General features: G+C 40.2%; 1 protein-coding gene across 4 annotated transcripts in view; it reads right to left on the bottom strand.

The window, feature by feature from the left end:
* Positions 1–24,126, bottom strand: part of PCNX2 (pecanex 2) — a 343,243-nt gene that overhangs the window by 229,148 nt on the left and 89,969 nt on the right. For 3 of the 4 annotated variants that reach the window (XM_016941055.4, XM_063790484.1, XM_514278.8), the window contains 4 exons: positions 23,135–23,270; positions 13,533–13,678; positions 4,338–4,491; positions 4,206–4,238 (listed from right to left, as the gene is read on the bottom strand). In XM_016941055.4, the coding sequence (XP_016796544.3) occupies positions 4,206–4,238; positions 4,338–4,491; positions 13,533–13,678; positions 23,135–23,270 (469 nt within the window). The remainder of the gene's footprint in view (positions 1–4,205; positions 4,239–4,337; positions 4,492–13,532; positions 13,679–23,134; positions 23,271–24,126) is intronic. The other variant, XM_054660318.2, reaches the window with a different exon arrangement.

Genomic DNA, 24,126 nt, shown 5'->3' with positions numbered 1-24,126 from the left:
CTTTGGAGTTTGTACTGTAAGGAATCAAGACACATATGTAAAGAGAAAGGAAACATTTACAGAGGACTTAGTATACTTAGTATACGCTAAAGCCTGCACCAGGCATATTACATACATTGCCCAGTGCACTCTTTTTTTTTTTTTTTTTTTTTTTTGAGACAGAGTCTCACTCTATCACCCAGGGCTGGAGTGTAGTGGCGCGATCTCGGCTCACTGCAACCTTTGCCACCCGGGTTCAAGCGATTCTCCTGCCTCAGCCTCCCGAGTAGCTGGGATTACAGGTGCCTGCCACCGTGCCCAGCTAATTTTTGTATTTTTAGTAGAGACGGGGTTTCACCACTTTGGCCAGCCTGGTCTTGAACTCCTGACCTTGTGATCCACCCTCCTCGGCCTCCCAAAGTGCTGGGATTACAGGCATGAGCCACCATGCCTGGCCACCCAGTGCACTCTTTATTAAATCCAACTGATGTTATTCTGATTATCCGTATTTTGCACAAACACAAAAATACTGCTAACAATTGCTAAGTGCTTCAGGGCCAGATACGGTGCTAAACACTCAGGGACACTGCATCGTTTCATTCTCTTGCAATCCTGTTTTATTATTTATTCCTCTTTTGCAGACGAAAAACCTATGATTGAGAGAAGTAAGTTTCCCAAGCTCTCACAGCTTACACATGGTAAAGCTGCATTCAGATATGAACCCTGTATGCATTTGGTTACTCCAATATTTCTCAAAGTGTGATCTGTGATCGCCTCCACCATAATGACTTGGGAGTGTGTAAAAATGCAGATTACCGGGTGCTGTCCCAGCCAGTAGAGGGGAGGGGGGAAATCGAGCTCTGCCTCTGGCTTGCCCAGGCGATCCCGGGCACACTGCTCTAGTTTTTCACTGTCTCTTGGATATTCTACTGAATTTTGCTTTCTGGGTTATTAGCGGTTACTGTCAGTTACACATATATGGACACCTGTGTAAGCAAATTAATATCTTCATTCCCCATTAATATATTGCCATCTCTGATCCTCAAATTGCAAAGTTTCAGTTAGACAGTATCCAACTCCTAATCTTTCTAAGCTCTCCCAGACCTATTTTCTTTTAGAATCAAACTAATTTCTTTTGAGCCCAGGGGCTACTGTATCATACCTGTTGCCATGCTATTATTATTCATTCTGCATTTAAAATTGAAATACAGTGTTATGCAAAAATTTTATTTTCATTTCGCTATCTTCTGATTTTAACAAATTGCTCAAAATATGCCACCTGTGCTCTTAGAAGCACGCAAAAAAGAAAGGTCTGTCAATCACTCTAAGAGCAAAAATTGGCTGAATTTATTAATAGCTACCCTCCACAAATGTGCAAAATAGTGCCGTCTGAAAAGCAGTTTGGTTCCTTTCACAGCCCCTTATGAATAAAAATCAGCAGCAAGCTTGAGAATCGTCTCTGTGTCCCAAACCTGGGTTCCCGATCCTGACCATCTCCTTTCTAAAGCTTTCTATCTACAAATGGGAGGTAATAAATCTGTCTTCTAAATACCCACATGGTTCAGTCAGATTGCAACAAGAAATATTTTATAGCTACCATATTTTGTTTCTTCATTAGAAGTACTGGAGAAATGCCAACTCAAATCAGAGACTAATCTACTTAGAAATCTGTGTAAGCAAATTAATTACTGCAATAAACATAGTTAAATGTCTGACTATGTCTTACAAAAGTGATTTCTTACTGTCTCACTATATGACATGCTTGCTCAGATAAAGGAATAGCAGCTTGACTGATTCCTCTGGGAACTAAATAATATAACTCCAACCTAGAGCAGTGGCATAGGGGCCATAGTAACAGACATTACAAATCCACAAGGATTATGCAGCTGTACTTGCCATCCACCTTTACTGGGATGTCCTGCATTATTTCTGAAAGGATATGCAGGAAAGGAATGTTTAACAGCATAGAACACCCCTCCCCAGAGTCATGCAGAAAAACAGCGACACTGAAGTGCAGTTAGGAGTGAGGAGAGTTGACTGAGGCAGGAGAATGGTGATGTGCCATCTAGGGTGGGCTTGAACAAAAAAGCTTCAAAGCTGTACATCTCTCTCACACCACCTAACCCAGATTTCTGACGATAATCACAACAATACATCTCAATACCCTAATTATGCTGCTTCTACTTATCTTGACATTCAGACTCTAGGATAAAAGAAGATGTATTACATGTAAACCAATTATGGGGAACAGAGGAATTTAACAAGATAGCAATGTATGCCATGTGATCGTCCAATTATAAGCTTTTCTTAATTACTATGAGCTAAACAGGAGCTATCACAGATTGAAAAATGGGTCCTAAATCCTGGATATAATTTTTTTTAAAAGCACAATAGAGGGAAAAATCAAGCTTTCTTTCATTGGGAGGGTTTTCCAGGGCTACAGGAGATTGCCACAACAAAGGAAAGACAGTTGCTTAGCGAGCTGGGGAGTCTACCTGGCGGTGAACTCGGTACAGAGGCATGTGGCTCAGACGCCTGCAAGGGGCACTGCCTGTCCCATAGCACCCACCCCGTAGGCCACCATGGATGAGCAAAGGGGCAGCAGGCTCAGAGGAAAGCACATGTGTGTGTTTCAGAGTTCACAAAATAATGCCAGGGCACCAACAGATCAGCATAGGTGAGCTCAGAGTCTTTGTTATGAATTAGCTCAAAGTTACAGAGATGAAAAGTAACAATATATGTGAAAATGTGGAATAAAGAGATTAGCTTCATGTAAAAAGAATAAACGATTCAGGGAAATGCAAGTTAAAACCACAATGAGCTATTACCTCATGCCTGTTATGATAGCTTTAATCAAAAAGACAAAAGATAACAAGTGTTGGCAAGGATTTGGAGAAAAGGAAACCCTTCTATACTGCTAGGGGGTACAGAAATCGGTACAGCCATTATGGAAAACAGTATGATTTATCAAAACAAAAAATAAAAATAGAATTTTTAATTCTATTTGAATATGATCCAGCAACCCCACTTCTGAATATATATCCAAAGGAAATAAAATCAATATGTCCAAAAGATATATGCATCACCATGTTCATTGTAACACTCTTCACAATAGCCAAGACATGGTATCAACCTAAATGTCCATCAACACATGAATGGATAAGGAAGATGTGGTATATACAAATAATAGGAATATCATTCAGCCTAAAAAATGAAGACCATCCTGTCATTTGCAACAACACTGATGAATCTAGAGGGCATTATTAGGTTAAGTGAATTAAGTCAGGTGCAAAAAGAAATATACTGCAGGATGTCACTTACATGTAGAATCTAAAAAAGTTGAACCCATAGAAAAAGAGAATTGAATGGTGGTTACCAGGAGGCAGTGGGATGGGGAATGAGGAAAGATTGGCTAAAGGGTACAAAGTTTCAGCTGGACAGGAGAAAGGAATTCTGAAGATCTTCTGTATAGTATGGTGACCATAGTTAATAATAATACACTGTTATACTCAAAAACGGCTAAGAGAGTAGATTTTAAATGTTCTCACCAGAAAAAAAAATGATAACTATATGTGGTTATAGATATGTCAAACAGCTTGATTTAATAATTCTACAATGTATACATATATCAAAACATCACCCTGTACCCCATAAGTATATACAATAAATTTTAAAAATAAGAATAATCATTCATGCCCATATAATTATATCACTAATAATAAGAGCTAACCTTTATTGAGCAATCTTTATGTGTCAGGTACTGTTATAGCACATTACATGGATTATTTAATCCATGTAGGCATTTCCATTAGACCTATTTACACATAGGGAAACTGAGGCATGAAGAGGCCCAGTATGTTGTTCAGTGTCAAACATTCAGGTGGAGGAATCAGGACACAAAGACAGGCAGTCTGATGGCAACGTCTGCGGTCTTCCCCCCAGACTGCTCAGTCTTTGTTGACTTGAATCCAGTGGGATAGGAAAGACTCTGCACACACTCTCCACCCCCTGCCCCACACCTTCCCCCATACCACCCACACCATGCTCTCAGATCTAGCTGGAAGCTGGCCACCATGCACTTATATATATATATATTTGATATTTCTACTTTATATTCAGTATAGAGAGCTAGGTACAGACTTGGCCCTTTGACTAGATTTTGGCTTTTTCCCTGTCTTCAACACAGACAGACAAGAAAAGCTACTTGCCTGTATTTGGAAACTTACGTGTATTGGTGAGGCAGGGTCAGGCTGAACACTCTAAAACACAAATCAGAAGTGTCTGTGTCATCATCTCATGATTTTAAGGCTACATTAGTGACAGCACACGCTACTGGTAAGAATTAGATGTGGTCTTGCCTTTAGCAGGGAGTACTGGCAGCTGGCCATGACGAGGCAGAAGAGGAGCACCCACATATCTTTGCAAAAGCCTTGGCTCAAGGTCAGAAATCCAAGGAGGGAAACCAGGACAATGAGTAAAATCGCCAGTACATTCTCCTTGATGTCTTCAGTTCTGTGCAAAATATATACATAAAAGCAAAAAAAAAAAAAAAAAAAAAAAAAAAAAAAGAGTAAGTTTTGCCTTTTTTTTTTTTTTTTTTTTTCTGAGACGGAATCTTGCTCTATCGCCCAGGCTGGAGTGCAGCGGCATGATCTCAGCTCACTGCAAGCTCTGCCTCCCAGGTTCAAGCAATTCTCCTGCCTCAGCCTCCGGAGTAGCTGGGACTACAGGCACCCGCCACCAAGCCCGGCTAATTTTTTGTATTTTTTTTAGTAGAGATGGGGTTTCACAATGTTAGTCAGGATGGTCTTGATCTCCTGACCTCATGATCTGCCCTCCTTGGCCTCCCAAAGTGCTGGGATTACAGGCGTGAGCCACCGTGCCCAGCCAGTTTTGCCATTTTTAAACAGAATGCCTTCATGTTTCCAAAACAATGAACCATGACAACACAGTAGTTACCTTAAGCAAGACTTTATTCCCCTGTGAGATTTTAGGGTTTCTTTCTTTCCTTATTCCTCATGCTATATAAACAAAATCCAACTTAATACCAGATTTTTGTTATTGAAGCAAATAAAATCTCATCCCATTGGATCTGCTTGGCCACTAAACTGGGTTTACTGGCAAAACGTAGTTAATGATTCCATCCATGACCATGAAATGTGTTTCAGATAAAGAGCTTCACTGGTTCCTTTCAACGGAAGGGGGTGGTAAGGGGGATGCATTCACACCTGGCCTAAGCAGACAATCATTTCCAGATAAAACTTCTGGTGTCCAAGTTTACTGTCAAATTTCAGGAGCCAGGAGAGCTCCAGCAGGAGAGTTGAGGGTGAGCTGCAACTTCCTGACAGTGCAGAGGACCTGCCCTGGGGTGTGTCGGGTCCACACTGTCTCACTGGGTGACTCTTGTATGGACTCCCCATACAAGGTATAGGGTAGAGAGGTGGGGTCATCCAGAGGTGGAGTGTTATCAGTTGGGTATGCAAAGGACAACGTAAGGCTGTTTTAGGATAGAGATAGGAAGGGGCTACAGGGCTGGATCATGTAGCCTAGGTAGAATAGGGAGGAAACTGAAGATGGCAAGGGCTGCAAGGTAAGAGAAATATGGTGGGGCAAATTGCTGGAGAGGACTGAGGAACATCTGAGGAAGTTAGAGAGAGATACAAAGGATGAGCAGAGACAGGATTATAATGTCAGAGGTGGAAGACTTCTGTGAGAGGATAAGATGCAGGGTGAGGCCATGGAAGGAAGTGGCAGAAATGGAGTCACAGGGGACGGCATGGACCACAGGGTCAGGGAACAAGGGGCCTGGGTGTTTGGGTGGGTCATTCGCAAGGATTCTGAGTATACTTCTCACCTTTCCAGTTTTTGCTCATATACCTGTTTTTCTACCCCACTAAGCTGATATTTTTTTTTAGACAAGAATATTTGGCTACTTTGTGCCTAGCAAGTAGGCAATTGTGAACATTTAAAAAAAATTAATAGGATATGTTGTTGAGAGACATTTGTGATTCACAGCAAAACTGAGGGGAAAGTACAGAGTTCCCACACAGCCCCTCCCCACAGACACATGCACACAGCCTCCCCCACCATCAACATCAACTGATGAACCAACATTAACACATCATTATCCATCAGTATCACCCAAAGTCCATAGTTTACATCCGAGTTCACTCTTGGTGGTGTACACTGGGTTTTGACAAACGTATAATGACGTGTCTCCACCAAATGAGAACTCTAGTGAAAGTTCCACTGCCCTAAAAATCTGTGCCCCACCTATTCATCGCTCCCCTACCCTAAGCCCTGGCAACAACTGATCTTTTTATTGTCTCCATAGTTCTGTCTTTTCCAGAGGGCCATATAGTTGGAACCATACGGTATGTAGCCTTTGCATATTGGCTCCTTTCTTTAAGTACTATGCAGTTAACATTCCTCCATGTCTCTGTGGCTTGGTGCCTCACTTCTTTTTATCTCTTATAGCATCTCATTGTATGAAGATACCACAGTTTGTTTATCCATTTGCCTTTTGACGGATATCTTGATTGCTTCTGAGTTTTGGCAATTATAAATAAAGCTGTTATAAACATTCATGTGCAGTGTTTTGCATGGACGTAAGTTTTCAACTCATTTGGGTAAACACCAAGGAGCATGATTGTTAGATCGTGTGGTGAACAATATGTTTAGTTTTACAAGAAACTGCTGAATTGTCTTCTAAAGTAGCTGTACCATTTTGCATTCCCACCAGCAGTGAATGAGCGTTCCTGTTGCTCCACATCTTCACCAGCATTTGGTGGTGTCAGTGTTTTGGATTTTGGCCATTCTAACGGGTGTGTAGTGGTACCTCATTGCTGCTTTAATTTGCAGTTCCCTAAGGACTACTGATGTTGAATGTCTTTTCATATGCTTATCTGTCATCTGTATATCTTCTTGGTGGGGTGTTTCTTTAGGCCTTAAGCCCATTTTCGGGTTGTTCCTTTTTCTTACTGTTGAGTTTTAAGTGTTCTTTGTATACTGGATAACAATCCTTTGTTTTTTAAAATATTTTCTTCCATTCTGTGGAACATTTTTTAACGAATGAAAAAATGAGTGAAAAAGAACCCGAATCTAATGCTGACACCTGATGCTTCAATAGCTAACAAAAATGGGAGAAACAGTAAAGAGAAAACATTTGAAGAAATGAACAAATGCATGAATCATTTGATAGGGACTTTTTATGTATAATTTCAGATAGATAGCTATAGAGATGATTGATTGATAGATACGTATACAGATTTCACAGATTCAAATAAATAGAAAAATAAATAACTATAGTAAAATAAGTTTGGAGCTGGGGCTGCCAAGAGGCATAGCCTTGGGCCTCCTAAACAAGGAAGGATGGGAAACTCTGAGGACAACAGCCAGAAGGAAAACAGTGGGTGATTTGGTTGACTGAACTACAGCTGATATATTACAGAATGATAGAATAGGGTAGAAAGATAACATAGAAATATATAGAAAGGCTGAGTATTCAGATAATCATGAGGCTCAAGTTGAATTTTTTTTTTAATCGGGGGAAACCAAAATATATTTGGCAAAAAGGAAATTGTGGGTATCTTTTATTTTCCACTGTGCACTTTTAATAGTGCTCAATATATTTGGTGTGTTGAGGTCCATGAAATTCATGATCTCATAACATTTTGATGGATACTTAAAAATATCCAAAGGTCTTTGAAATAAAATTTCAAAGAAAAAAAAAACCTTTTTCTGTTTGGGGAGGGCAAAGAATAAGGTTCCTAAAACATATTTTTCCTCCAAATTCTCCTCTGCCAGGATTCAATTCCTCTGCCCCCAGGTTCCCACTCCTCTCTCCCTCAGTTTCTTTTTTATCTATCTTTAAATATCGGGTTAAAAAGTTTACTTGCCAGGCAAACAATGACATGACTAAGGCTGTACTTTTGAAAGATTTATCATGCAGAGGTTTACAAAGTGCACTGGATGGGGAAGAGAACAGAGCAAGGATAAACAAAACTCCCAGAAGAGGTAATGAGGGCCTGGGAAGCTCACATGGCTGGGGAATAGGAAAGGACCCCTGACTCGAGGACACAATTCAGAATGAGGCTGACAGAACTCCAAATGGATTATGGACAACGAAGGATTGATTGAAAGAATAAAGATTACTCCAAGATTTAAAAACCTGAGAAGTAAAGGATCATGGCAGAATCCACGGCAGAAATTAGGAAGGGGAGCCAATTTGCAAAGGAAAATTGGTTTCTTCCTTCATGTAGCAAAAGTGCTCCACGCTGCTCTAGCTGCTTTGACATCAGTGAACAAAAGAGATGGGAGCTTCCTTTCCTGTGAGTGGTGCCATAAGTAAGTATCAACAAAAAAGTTCAGTAAAATATACAATATGTAAACATAAATGCAACAGAAAAAAGAATAGAACCAGGCGAGAGAAAAGGTGAGGGAGTTGGCACTGCAAACGTCTGGGAGACGAATGTTCCATGCGCAGGAACTGCCAGTACAAAGGTCTTAAGCTGGAGGATTGCCTGGCATGCTTGAAAGACAAAAGGAAGGCCAGTATGGATGGAGAAAAGTCCACAGGGATAGTGGGAGATCAGGCCAGAAAACAAATTAGTGGCTACAGCATGGGGGACTTGAGGGCATTGTGAGCACTTTGATTTTCATTCTGAGTGAAATGGGGAGCCATTGGTGGGCGGTCGGTAAAGCAGTGACGTTGAAAAGACATATCGTGTTGGGTTAAGAATAGTGTACAGGGGCTGAGCATGATGGGCACCTGTGATCCCAGCTACTTGGGAGGCTGGGGCAGGAGGATCGCTTGAGCCCAGGAGTTTGTGACCAGCCTAGGCAACGGTCTAGGCAAATGAGTCTAGCAATGTGACAAGTTAAAAAAAAATACTATACAAAGAGAATGAATGGATAGAAGCAGGGAAGATGCTACTGCAGTAACCAGATGAGAGATGAAATGGCTCAGACCAGGTGATCACATTGACACTGAAAAGATGCAATAGATACACGTGGAAGGAACAGCGAAAATAACTTCCTACAAGAGACTGAATGCAGGTGTGAAAGGAAAGACGACTCAAGGACGACTCCAAGATATTTAAGCAGAGAAACCAGAAGGATGGAGTTGTCATCACCTGAGATGGGGAAGACCACAAGTGGAGCAGGCTTGGGTGAGGCTGAGATGAAGAGCTCAGTCTTGGATGTGAGATGTCATCCTGATATCATGAGATGTCAATTTGGTAGTTAGATATGCAAGTCTGGAATTCAGGAGATGAGTCCAAGTTGGTGATATAAATCCGAGTGTCACTGGCATATTAAAAGCCATGAGACTGAATGCCATCACCAAAGAAAGGAGGGCAGATAGAGAAAGAATGAAGACCAAGAGCTTTGCAGCCACTGGGGACTTCAACATTAAAGGGTCAGGAGGCAGAAAAACCTGTAAATCTTCCCTTCCTATGTAGCAGTGACCAACAAGGCAGAAGGAAAACCAAGAGAATGTTGAGTCCTGGAAACCAAGAGAACCTCTACCAGGCAGTAGGAGAAATTAACTCTGTCAAATACTCCAAATGAGTCTAGTAACGTGAGAAGAAAAAGATGGAATCAACGGTGACCCTGACAAGGGCAGGTTCAACGGAGTTTTGGGGTTGGGGGAGCCTGAATGGGACAGGATTATTAGAGAATGAAAGGGGCAAATGGAAACAAACACAGGCAACCCTTCAAGGAGTTTTGCTGCAAAGAGGATCAGAGAAACAGGACAGTGGCTGGTAAAAAAGTGGGGTAAGACAGGATTTTTTAAAAAATACTTTACGTTCTGGGATACATATGCAGAACGTGCAGGTTTTCTACATAGGTATACATGTGCTATGGTGGTTTGCTGCACCCATCAACCCGTCATCTAGGTTTTCAGCCCCGCGTGCATTAGCTATTTGTCCGAATGCTCTCCCTGCCCTTGTCCCCCACCCCCTGACAGGCCCCGGTGTGTGATGTTTGCCTCTCTGTGTCCATGTGTTCTCATTGTTCAACTCCGACTTATGAGTGAGAACATGCGGTGTTTGGTTTTCTGTTCCTGTGTTAGTTTGCTGAGAATTATGGTTTTAAGACAGGATTTTTAAGGATGAGAGCTATAAGTGTGTGTTCTCATGGTAACTGATGACAATTAGTTTGAGAAGCATGAATGATTTCCTCTTTACTTGTCATATAGCTAGCTACCTCTCATTTTATATCTCAGTTTGTGTGTATCTTCCCCAGAAAAGCCTTTGCCAACCACCAGTTCGAACATCAGTGCCCTTCCCTCTCAGGTCTCTCTATCTCAGGCCTTTATGTGCTTCCTTCATGGCCCCTATTACAGTTTTCTCTCCTCTCCCAGAAAGTAAGTTCCATAAGGGCAGAGACAATGGCTGTTTTATTTATCACTCCATACCCAGTGCCCAGTACAGATCCTAGCACGGAACAGGTGCTTTGGTTCATATTTGTTGAATGAATGAAATGTTGAAATAATGCACAGAAGGGCAACTTCTTATTTCAGATGCTGACCTGATCGACTAGATAAATGAAAATAAACTCTCAGTGTTTTGCAGGAAAGGGTAATGGCAAGATATGAAATCAGAGCATATAAGTAAGGAGAATAGGACAAGTCCAGAAACATCTGAGTAGAATAGGTGGAGAATTGCAGGCAAATAGCTGGAACTGCAACGGCAGGAACCATGAAACTACCGCCCAAAGACTAAGAAAACATTTTTAAGGAAGAACAGCCTGACTCTTTTGAAGAATGTCATGCAGAATGACTTATTCTATGGGAGTTTATAGCAATGATTAGTGCAATTTTAGTGCTTGTTACCCACTGCTTTCTTCCGCTTCCTGCCTAGCTCTTACAGTTTGTTTTTATTATGCATATTATGCATTTTTACCCAGCTTCCCCAATGATTCCAACCCACAGCCCTGTTTGGGGATTATGCTCTCCTTGCAAAGGTCCCAAACAGCTCAGTTTTTCTAGGTCAGTATTTTGGGTTTCTTCCTCCTTCCTCACTGTGAGCTGTGAGTTCATGTAGTCCCTTTCCTTATTTTAATTGACTCTAAATTATAAAACCAGATCACCAATCCTGCTAACTGATGACTTTTGGTAGGCTTACATGGCTCTGAATTAAAAGTGACATTGCCTCATTCTCAGCAAACTAACACAGGAACAGAAAACCAAATACCACATATTCTCACTCATAAGTGGGAGTTGAACAATGAGAACATATAGACACAGGGAGGAGAACATCACACACCCGGGGCCTGTCAGGGTTTGCGGGGCAAGGGGAGGGAGAGCATCAGAACAAATACCTAATGAATGTGGGGCTTAAAACCTAGATGACGGGTTGATAGGTGCAGCAAACCACCACGGCACATGTATCCCTGTGTAACAAACCTGCACGTTCTGCACATGTATCCCAGAACTAAAGTAAAAAAAAAAAAAAAAAAGTTATGTTACCTATGAACTAACAGTTTAAATTTTAGTGTCTGGATTTGACAACATCTACTTTGGCTATCCTAATTTTCTTTATTTTTAATTTTTCTTCTTTCTGGGAGCTGGGCCACATTCCAAGTAATAATAATAATGATAGGAGCAACTAATATTTAAAGAACTCTTTCAATGACTAAATTGATTTAATCTTTACAACCTCCCTGTGTATGGATTATACCCATTTAACAGATAGGAAACGGACGCACTGAAAGGTTTCATAGCCATCCTAAGATCATAGCACTAATAAGTAGTAGGGACCAGGTTTAATTCCCAAGGCTGACTCGAGCCAGGGATTCCCCAACCAGCTGAAGGATCTATGGATAAGGGAATGGTGCTATTTCTAGGTCATCCCTAAGCACAACATTTAAAAACCCATTGTAACTTGCCAGAAAGGTGATTAAAATAATGAAAACATAAGCTTTTAAAAAGTGCGGTCATCCTCATCATCCTTCTTAGACTTCCAACGGATTTCCACTGAATTTTTTGTCACCAAGTAGATTTTAAAATAACAGACAAATCTATAGATACATTTATTTTTGTTTTGACATGAAGGGTTAATGCAAGCTAGTCCAACTTTCAATAATTTCTTTTTAACAGAAAATAATTAATATTTCAAAAATGCCTCATTTACCAGAATATACTATCTTGGATTTTTAGTTAAGTATTAAATGTTCCTTCTAAGTGTGTGCCCCTTGGGTAACATAGCGTTGTTAGGAAAACCATTATAACTCCATTCCCTGACTTGTGGGTCCTGAAATTTACTGTTGTAATTTTGCATGACTATAGTTTTTTTCATATGTGATCACACTATTTAAGACATTACTATAAAAACCAGTCACTGGGGGACCAATGACAACAAGACAGGCAACCAGTTTTTCCACTGCCCCCAAGGGCTGGCATTAAACTGTGAAACTCAGCAATTGCTTATGGCAGCATTAGTAATAGCATCTGAAATTTTCAAGCCAACCGTGTAGTCAGTGCTACTCAGCCCCTGAACATCATAAACTATTATGTGCAAATTTTGAGGTATGAAAAGATACAAATGAGAAGCCCCCACTCCTTAGGCCCATCTCCATCATGTTTTCTTTTTTCTGGGTGGGGGGAGATTAAGTTTTGCTCTTGTTGTGCAGGCTGGAGTGCAGTGGCACAATCTCGGCTCACTGCAGCCTCCGCCTCCTGGGTTCAAGCAATTCTCTAGCCTCAGCCTCCTGAGTAGCTGGAACTACAGGCATGCACCACCACACCCGGCTAATTTTTGTATTTTTAGTAGAGATGGGATTTCACCATGTTGGTCAGGCTGGTCTTGAACTCCTGACCTCAGGTGATCCGCCCACCTCAGCCTCCCAAAGTGCTGGGATTACGGGCTTGACCCACCATGCCCAGCCTCCATCATGTTTTAACTAACCTTAACTTCTCCTCCTCTTTCTCCCTACCCAGTAACCACAGCTCCAACCCCACAACATTTTGCTGTATGGAACAGTGGTAGGAGGAGGTGAGAAAGGGGAAAGGAGATTAAAGGAAAAATTAACATTCAAGTGAGTGTACATCAGATACAAGTGAGCAATAAGAATCCAAGGTGTCCGGGAAAGAGGCAGAAATCACCCTACTTCATCTTCCCTCCTCTCCCCATGCCCACACCCAGTCAAGCCAGGCCCTGTGCTACAGATGGGCCTCAGGCTTTCCCACAAAAATAGGGCAAGACGTGAGTACACCAAAGCATGCTACTGTGCCCAAACAAACCTTAAATACAAACCATTTCTTATTTCTTATTGTAACTTATTATTTCTCACTATCTCTTATTAATTAATATGTTAATTTATTATTAATAAGAGTTACTTATTGTAACTGTCTTATTTCTCATTGTAACTGCTAAACTACAATTTGTTAAGTTGTCAGGATCTTTTTGCTTTAACTTTGGGTTGTCAGCAAAGGAAGCGTACAACTTGAAAATGTGCAAGTGACAATGTTCTCTTTGAAAGCATGCAGTGGGCACTGTCACGTCCCCGGTGTGCCTTCCGACAGTGTGTGTGCATGCTCAGTGGCTTACCGATCAAGTAATGCCAGCAAGGTCAGTCGATCATACCAGACTTTAATCCACTTGCCAGGGAAAATGATAAATTTGTAAAACTGCTCTCGGTTAAATTTTCCTTGTGTTGAAGAACATGACGAGGCTTCCAGATCCTGACTCACATGCTTTTAGATACCAAAAGAAACAACAGAAAAAAGGGCTTTATGTTGTCATGGCATGGCCACAAATATATATATATATGTATACACACACACACATATATATGTACCCCATAATTTAAAAATACAAAAAGCACATGTTCAAATTCTGATATGTAAACCAACATATTTCATTCAAACTAAATACTCTAAGAAAAGGATAATGATCAACAAAAAGCGCTTTTCTTACCAACATACTTCAATTTCTTTACAACGTACCATTAAAATTATGCTACTCATCACATCAAAATGCTACTGCTCATTAAGGCCAAGAAACTGCTATAAAAATAGTTCTTATGAAAAGTAGGAATTCAATAAAAGATCTTAAATGACTTCATTTCTGAAAAGTGTGTTAATGTTGAGATACATATTCAAATTTTACTAAGAGTAAAAAGATTTTCATTGGCAATATCTAGGTTATTGGTGAAGCCTGCTATAAGAAAAACTGAAATATTTATTGAAAAAATCTAAATCATTAAAACTAAAATGTGGAGAAATTTAGACCCAGATAGTAAAAGTTTTAACCCCTAATTCATCTCTTATTAGCTCTAATTCAGTGGAAAAGAATTCAATTTTGAAAAAAAAAATTAGTCTTCATTGATTTGTCTATCAAATACTTAATGAGGGATTCTTAGGAGCCTGGAACAAGGTTGGGAACACGCAGTTTTCCATGCAGTCCCCCTAGTGAAGATGTTGGTAATAGAATGTGTTTAGTTAATCCTAACAGTGAGGTCCCAGATGAAATGGGGAGCCTCCCATTGGACATCCCACCTGTGTTTTGTTTCCCGTTCTCCGTGTACAGAAGCTGTTAAAACCAAAGCTCACATGCAGCTCCTCCTTCACTGTTTGACGGTTTGCTTGTCACTTCTTGCTACTATCTTAAGCCTTCTCTAGATACCCCAGCCCCCTGCAGAGCTTCTATTTCTAACCTCTATATATCTCTAATTGTGGGTGAAAAACAAATATCATAAAATTTACCATCATAACCATTTTAAGTGTAAAATTCAATAGTGTTAACCATATTCACATTGTTGTGCAACAGATCTCTGGAACCTTTCATCTTGCAAAACTGAAACCCCAACTCCCCATTTACCCTCTCCCCAGCCTCTGGTAACCACTTTTAGGTACCTCATGTAAGTGAGATCATACAGTAGTTGAACCTTTTTGTGACTGGCTTATTCCACTCGGCATAGTGTCCTCAAGCTTCATCCATGTTGTACCATGTGTCAGAATTTCCTTTCTTTTTAAGGCTGAATAATACTCCCTGTATGTCTGTATCACGTTTTGTTAATCCACTAATCTGTCAATGGATATTGAAGTTGCTTCCACCCTTTGGCTTTTGTGAATAGTGCTGCTAGGAGCACAGGTGTGCAAATATCTCTTCGAGCTCCTGCTTTCAATTATTTTGGATATACACTCAGAAACAGAATTGCTGGATTATTCTAATCTGTATTTTTGTTTGGTTTTGCCTTGCACTTTTCCAACATGGATTTAAGGTTATGATTTCCTCTAGGCTGACAAATATAAGACACAGGAGAGTAAAAAGAAGGGCAAAGACAAGAAAGGGATGAGTATGGGACAAAGGGCAGCGGTGGAGGTGACATTGGCTTTTAAAGAACTTCTACATTTGTCTTTGGCTTACAAAGCACAAGGTTATACATGGGCAGACTGCACAACTTTTTTCCTAACTTAGGAGAAGTCACTGATGTCAAAGTGCCTGGCATGCATTCATTACAGGCCACAGCAGAACTCTCCAAGAAAGCAAATTTTACCGTCTCTCCATTTCCAGATGCTAATCTGCTTACTCAGCCTATGGAAAATGGAGTTATTCCGGATATCAAATATTAATGCAAAAGGCATCTGAAGGGAAAGTTGATCTATCATGAAGGCAATATACAGGATGAGTTGGACTGAATGATAACAGGAAAGTTGAGATTGTAAGTGCTACTTGTGCCTGGAATTCTATTTCAACACAGAAGACAGCTTTGCGGAAACTGCCTGGTGTCATCTCAGCAGGAACAGCTTCTTTGCATGATGATGAACTTGTGGTTTATAGTAAACCTCCCCCGACAAAGGAGTCCTTTTCCTTGAAGCCACATGGACAAACAGTGTAAATAAGAATCAGGTGCACAGGAGCCCATGGTTTACTGTCCTTGTTATGTAAGAATCCATGTATGAGGCATAAACAGGTCAAGGGTAAGCAACAGCTGAGAGCATTCCTTCCAATAGGAAGAAAAATGCCTTCTTAAAGCAGAGTTTCATATGATACCCTTAGCTGTTAGGAAAAGTCAGTATGTAAAAAATTACATGAAGACTATGCCTGCATCTTTTTAAAAACTTATTAAAGATTCCAGCATACTGTGCTGTTTATTGCTGCTTAAATGAAAATCCTTGCTTAAAAAAAAAAACCTCCTCAAAAATTAATGAAAAAAAGAAATGATTTCACTTCTTTTATGGGAAAAAAAGGTTCATAAAATTTTATTTTTTTGCCTTAGATATCAAAGAAGCCCAGAGTTACATGTTTTGGTGAGTAACAACAATTATTCTTGGCCTATTTTCTGGTACCAAATTCAAATTCAAATATTTCTCATCATTTTAATATCATTCATGTTTTCATTCATTGAACAAAATAGTTATTGTGTAGGTTATATAAACCAAATGCTATATGTAATATATGTTGAAAACTGAAAACATAACAAGAAAGAGTTTCTACCTTACAGGGGTTTAGAAATTTCTGGGAATAGGCAAGCAAACCAGTCATGATAACATCATCACACATGCATAAACGTATCCACATCTGTATCTATGTATGGAGAGAGAAGTGAGTCACGAGAGAGTGTAGGACTGACATCCTGGGAGAAGGCATGGAGTAAAGGGGTCTTGGGCATTCCCTGGAGTGCATCAACAATTAAGGGGCTTGCGTAAGTGAGGACCCTCAGTGGAGTCTGAGAAGGAGTTTCATATTCATCACTTTTATCTTTCACTGTAAGTGATCTAAATAATGAAAAAAATGAATGCATCGACAAACTGACAAAAAAAAAAGATGTTTATGTCTCTGATTCATTAAGCCTTGCCAAAGAATAGGGGCAGTCACTGATGTCAAAGTGCCTGGCATGCATGAGGGCAGTGCAGCTGCTTCATTAAATGCCACTGCAGAACTCTCCAAGAAAGCAAATTTTACCATCTCTCCATTGCCCAGTAAGTCCGGCCTGCAAGTTTAATTCTATTATTCTGAGAAAGAGCTTAGGAAAAGCGAGGACAAAGGAAAGGATAAAAGTTGAACTAAGGTTCTTTTTAAAAAACAAGATAATTGGATTTACACACACGCCCCATATGGATTAGTGTTTATATCATAATATCCAGTGTTCATTTAATGAATTTGAATTATCAAGAACAACTTACATTATTATCAGTATATTCTTCTTAAGAAGGCAGGGAAGGATAGTGTACCTTTTAGAAATATTTTTGGTGGAATTTTTGAAATCTAAGAATAAAAGACTATGTCTTCTGAGATACCTGAGAAATTCTACTGTTCAAATAATGCTACTTTCAAGAGTTCCAGATAACAAATAAGACTTTTTGATGATATTAGCAATTGCCACCAACTAGTAAAGTCATAATTTTGCCATATATTATCTCTAATCCTTAAAAGATCACAATAGCTCAGTTTCCTAAAAGAAACTGAGGCTCTGAGAGATTAGGCCACTGGCCCAAGGTCCTAGATTAGGAAGAGATTTGCTGGAAGCCAAAGTCTGGGCTCTTTCTACAGTCATGCTTAAGGGGGCCCAGGTGAATCAACACATCAAGCAGTGCTCATCAGTAAAGAGAAAGCTACCTTCACAGCAAAACAAATAGAGTTCAAGAGATAATACATATAGTCTCATTGTGAGAGAACAAGTTAACAACACAAATTTGAAAAGCAAACTAGATAATGGAAACTGGCAAAAATAAGATGAGGAATAATGGGTTACAAATAAAAAGTTATTTAAAACAAACAAAGTCAGATTTGTGATTTTGAGAATGAACCATATCTAATAAAAATGAAAACAGATAATAGGCCCTGTTATGTGAAAGAGAGTAAGTGATCAGCTCTATAGAACCTCCCCAAAGTCAGAACAGGCACAGATGGTTTTAAATTATTGGCCTGTTTTCTTGGGGGGTGGATATTGAAAATAATTAGAGGTTCTCAGCTTCTCAGAACGTATCTGTAGATTTTACCTGAAAGGGCAGGGGAAAGGGAGAAGGAGTAGAAGAGTGAACAGTAGACAGAAGAAAAAGTGGTCCTTTGGGGAACTACGTGTAACTCCTAACAGCTATCAAACTCAGCACTGGGAAGGCAGGGTTGGTAGGGACTCTGGTGTTAGAAATAGAATTTTGAGAAATCACAGAGTGGCTGCCAAGGAGGATGTGAGCATTGGAGACCCTAACAGTGACAAAAGGACAACTAGGAAGGAACACTGGGTCAGGGTCCCTTCAATACCCCAAGTTCCAGTACTCTCTGCACTGCAGTTTCCTTAGATATTCAACCCCCAGATTAAATAATGCCTAACCTGAAGACTTCTCTTAAAGATAAAATGACATCAAATATGAGAGTACCTAGCCCAGTGCCATGCACATAACTTGTGTTCAAAACATACAAGTGGAATGTGAATTATAACTGGATGTGAGGAAAACTTTGAGGGATAAAACATATTTTTTTAAAAGTAGAATTATCCTATTATAACAGTGGCTATGTTTAGCAGCCAAAATTAATAACAAATCATGTAGATTCTAAACCTATTACAGATAGTCTCTGACTTACAATGGTTCAACTTATGATTTTTTAACTTTACAATACTGTGAAAGTGATAAGCATTCAGTAGAACATCAATAAATGATATGAGATATTCAATACTTTATTACAAAATAGGCTTTGTATTTGATGATTTTGCCCAGCTGTTGGCTAATGTAAGTGTTCTGAGCATGTTTAAGGCAGGCCAGGGTAAGCTATGATATTCAGTAGGTTAGATGTATTAAATGCATTTTCAACTTACGATATTTTCAATTTATGATGGATTTATAGGGACATAAACCCATTCTAAGTTGAGGAACATCCATATTTAAATGAACTTCTGAACATGATAAGTGAAAAAGATGCAAATGTTACTTTTTCTTTTTAAAGTATTAATATACTTTCAAATAAATGAATATGTATGATGAAAAATAAATGTTACGATATTATAATTGATGTCTCCTCTTTTTCATCTCTATAATTATTTCAATTGTTTCATCTTTTAGTAAATGCCAATATTCTTATCAGTTCTTATTAATGTTTTAATGATAGTAAATTGTGACGTAAACGCTACCTTTATATCTACCTAGAATAACAGTCAGCCAGGCCTAGCACTGTGCTTATCTTTGCAATTCTCACCAATTCTCATCAGTTTAGGACCAATGCAATGCTTGACCGTCATGCTATCCATAATGATAATAATAATAATAATGCCACTATCATAGACTTGCATAGAGCTTTAGAGTTTACAAAACACTTTCACATACAATACTATCTCATTTTTTAATGTAAGACAAGCTGAATGAGTTGGAGACCATATCCAGGTGAGAGTAAATGGAAGCGGAAAATGCTGTATTCCTACAGATCCTATGCTGCCCTTGGGTAGACTGCACCTGCCTCTCAACCAGCAGTGTAATAAGCAAAATGTTTCAAGGTGATTACCCAGGTACTGGCCCATAACATATTGGGACAATGTAAGATTTTAAAAACCATGGTAATGAGTCTACAGAATATACTCTGTGGGGTTAGAAGCACATGATGGATAAACTTAGTGACAGAGAAGTACCAGTTTATAACATGGATTCATGCAACATTTTTAATTGGTAATATTCAAAACCCCTGAATGCCAATCTTGAGTTCAAACAACAGGTTTTCACCAATTCCAACCATGCCCGAAGCTCTGCCCTTCCCTTTGTGCTTGAGAGCTAAACTCTACAGCTATGACGATGAAAAATAACCTCCTCTTCTCCTGTGTGTGTGTGTGTGTGTGTGTGTGTGTGTGTGTGTGTGTGTATTTTAAGTGACCAGCCCTTCATAAAAGTGACAGCCCTTTCTGGGAGCTCCCCTTTCAGGGACACTTCATTCCCTACACACACACTGTATTTGTACCAGGGAGGAATTTCAGACAAGTCTTCCTCTGGCCTTGGCTCAACTCCTGACCACCCGCCCATTAGAGCCTGCAGAATTCCATCCTTTACTAGAAAGAGCTTGCAGAAAGTTGCGGGGGAAGCACTCCCAGAGCTCGTGTGCTGCACTTGAAGGAGAAAGGCAGGGAGGATGGGGGAAGGAGGGGATTAAAGTCTTGTCTTCCGAGCCTTATCTCCTGCTTGCTTTTGCTAGTCTCTTCTGAGAAATAGCTCCCCTGTGCCTCCAGGCTCCAGTAACACTGAGCACACCTGCTTTCAGCCTCACCTCCAGGCCCCTTTGGCCAGGTCGTTTCTCTGTCTAGATAGTCTTATCTCCTTTTATTTGGTTAACTCCAACTCATCCTCCACATTTCAGCTGAGGTGTCACCTTGCTGAGGAAGCCTCTCTGATCCCCTATTTCCTGGCCTGGAGCTTCTCCTGTGTCCCACACCACCAGAGCCTATTCTAATCAGAATTTCTGTTGTATAGAGTTGAATTGGTTGACTGGCTGTTAAACTTCTTGCAGGCAGGGACTGAGTCTTTTCACCATTGTATACCAAGCTTCTAGCACAAAACTGCAGGCATAGCCAGCCTACAGCAAATATTTGTTGGATAATGACAAGAAAACCTATTTAATTTTTATTTTGTGGCTGAAACGTAATTTAATTTCCTGGTGATATCAATTATATTTAGAAATCAAATAGTAGAACTACATTATTTTCCCAGTATGAGACTTTGTAAATATTTTCTTAGGGTCTAAACATGAGCCTGGCTAGCAATCTTCGTTTTCCCTCCTCCATACCCATATATATTAGAATATAGAACTTTAAAAATTTTTACTTAAAGTTTAAATGGTTGAAGCAATGAATTTGGTTAAGTGTCTAACAATAAAACGCTACAGATGAGTTGAGTTTTTATGCATCATCGTGACATTTATAGGATTACAAATGTAAAATAAGGAATGGCAGGACTGTTTCTGATTTATTCTTGCAGTATTTACTTATTTTCAAGTTTCCGCTCTAACGGGGATATTTTTGAGACATTAAATCAATGGATGTATACCTTTGATAATCTAAAGTTTCTAGTTTCCTCTAGCTCTTCTACTCATGAAATCAATGGCATTCACATCTTCCCAAGCTATCCTGATACTTTCATGGAACCTTCTTGAAGGTTCAACACTAATGTTCTGGAGGGTGGTAGGGAGTTAGCACTTCCGGGCTTATCTCAGGGGAAAATGCAAGTCCCTCAGGAAAGCCCGTATTCCACAGGGCCCCCACATACTAGGGCTGTGGTGAGAACTACATACTGGCAGCTGGGGGTGGGGCTGGGCAGAGCTCACAGACCTCATACGGGCTGACGGTGTGTGCAGAACACAGCTAGGGCAAATGGCAGGGTCTCCGGTGGTCCGTGAGTGGCAGATCCAGCACCTCACCCAAACCAGGCAGGTACAACACACAGTACATCCGGTGACGGGACTAAGGGGATGCTCCCCTCCTCAGAAGTGCCCCTCTCAGGTCCACTTCCACCCACAGGTTTAGGAATCCTATCCCTAACACACAGAGGCCCTGGAAAGGAGGAGGAGGAGAGCCTGAATACATGAAAGGGAAGAGAATAAACAGTCCCAAAAGACTGATTCTTTGAATAAATTAAACACTTGTTCACACACAAACTCCAAGACTGAAAGGGCTGAGTTACCCTAATTAGCACTTTTTTTGTTTGTTTTGAGAGAGGATCTCACTCTGCCACCCAGGCTAGAGTGCAGTGGTACAGTCATAGCTCACTGCAGCCTTGATCTCCTGGGCTCAAACCGTCTCCCCACTTCAGCTTCCCAAAGTGTTGGGATTACAGGCGTAAGCCACTGTATCTGGCAGCTGGCACTTTTAAGTTAAGTCCTCCCTACACTCCCCACATCAACAGGAATAAGAGCTCAGAGCAATATGTGGTCAGCTAAAAGGTAACTCAACATTTTCTTTGCACAGCTGGGTAATGGTGTATAAATTTCAACCCAATGTATTTTGTGTTTGTTTGTTTGAGACAGAGTCTCGCTCTGTTGCCCAGGTTGGAGTGCAGTGGCACGACCTTGGCTGATTGCAATCTCCGCCTCCTGAGTTCGAGCAATTCTCGTGCCTCAGCCTCCCAAGTAGCTGGGACTACAGGCACGTGCCACCATGCCAGGCTAATGTTTCTATTTTTAGTAGAGATGGGATCTTGCCATGTTGGCCAGGCTGGTCTTGAACTCCTGACCTCAGGTGATCCATCCACCTTGGCCTCCCAAAGTGCTGGGATTACAGGCGTGAGCCACTGCAGCCAGCCACGTTGTATTGTTGAGCATCCTTTGGAAAAATGTGGCAAAGCAATCATAAAAAAATATATATACATATATATATATAATTATATTATTTTTTCAAAGATGAGCTTTTCTAGAATGAACTGAAACATTTCCAGGAAAAAGGTAAACAGAAATAAAGAAACTTGACACTCACATGACATCATCCCATCTACAATCCTCTTCTCTCAATCTGTACCAATGGAAACCAATCTTTCTTCAGGGCCTAACCGAAGTATTTCTTCTTCTAAGAAGCCTTCCCCATTACCCCTCCTCCAAAATGCCCAAAATTGAATCTGCAGCTCTAACTTCATGTCTGCGTGTTTCACTAACTTCCCATGTTATCTCTGGCTTTGAATCCTTGGCTCTGCCTCCCAAGAGTCTCATTAAAGGTCGACTGGATAAATGAATGAACATTAATAAGTTAGCTCTTAGTAAAATAATGAAAGGCTTCACATTTTTAGACCTCTTGATGATAATGTTACTTGCTCCAAGAATAAAGTCTCCCTTTAAGTCAAACATTTAAGAATCTTTGAATATTTAATATACAAGGCAATAATACATTAAAAAAAAAAAGATACTTTCCAAACCATGGGAGAAAAAGGCAACCTAATCCAGTGAGCTCTTGTGAGACTTATGCAACCTGGCAACCAAAAATCAATGTGCATGAATTTCTAATGCATTTGAAAAGCAACAGAGACAGTGGCAATCCTGTTAATATCAACCCAAGGTTAGCTGCTATCTATCTGATTTCCTTTCACATTCAGTCAGTAGACTGCCTTGCAGTGATATATCAACAACCCGTGATGCAAAATTCAGGGAAAGAGCTGACTAATCCTGTCAAGTAATCCAACCTGGAAAAAGGTTTTAAGATCCCGTTTCCAGAACATCCACAAACAGCAATTCTGGAATGTACGTACCCGTGGGGTTTCTGACTGGGTCCTGCGAGCCACCATCAGTAACAGCTGTTGCTGAAGGGCACTGACGGCAGGGTCCCCAGAAGACGGATCTTGACTCTCAGAAGTTGTGGTACTGGAGGAGCTGACCTGCATCTCTCTGAGGATGGGCAAAACAAAAGCTTTGGTTACCTGGTAATACCAGAAGTCATCTATTTATTATACACAAACACAAGGACAATAGGAATGCCCAAAGCAGGTAGTGGATGAGACTTTACAACCTTACATAAACAGTTAAGAGTTTAAAATTATGTATACAAGGCTACCTTCAGGTAGAAGGTCAATTACCCTGCATACATTGAAATTACTCAGGCTACCCAGGGTTGCAGTGTGTCATAGGGCAGGTAGGTAGATGCCTGGTGTTCTACAGATGACAACCTTAATTTTTTAAAATATTTAATGCCTGGGGAGGCCTTAGCAACAAGTTCTAGCCTCATATTTTGTAAAAACAAATAGTGGGCTTGATAATTCTCCAGACACCAACCAGGAAGAAACAGAGATGAACACCTCTGCTACCTAGCTGCATCTCCTCTCCACCACACCCCAAAGCAAGGTAAGTACTTATTAGACAAAAGAAATGTCTTGGGTAATTGATCAAGAGGACATGACGGAATTAGTTGTGATCTATATCTAAAATAGTTTTATATTTAATCACACACAGATTGACAAGACTTAAATTAATAGTAAGCAATCTCATTTTTACAAAGGAAAAAATCCTGGCATTTTTTTCCTTTGCCTCAGAAAGCAAAAACTAGGACATACTTCTCTATCTGATTTTCTAATAGGGTATCTATAACTTTTAGGAGACAATGTTGGCTGCCTACTCAACAGACATTTCTCACAGAATGTCTCCTAACATAACTCCATTTTATTAAGTCATCCAAGACTGTGTGCTTTGGAAGAGACATGAGGTCCTTCCCTAGCCCCAGGGAAAAATCCTGGTCTTTAAGCCATTC

The sequence above is a fragment of the Pan troglodytes genome, chromosome 1 (genome assembly GCF_028858775.2).
Source record: "Pan troglodytes isolate AG18354 chromosome 1, NHGRI_mPanTro3-v2.0_pri, whole genome shotgun sequence".
NCBI classification, from domain to species: domain Eukaryota; kingdom Metazoa; phylum Chordata; class Mammalia; order Primates; family Hominidae; genus Pan; species Pan troglodytes.
Note: the sequence above shows the minus strand (reverse complement) of the source record. Positions and strands in the feature narration are given on the sequence as shown.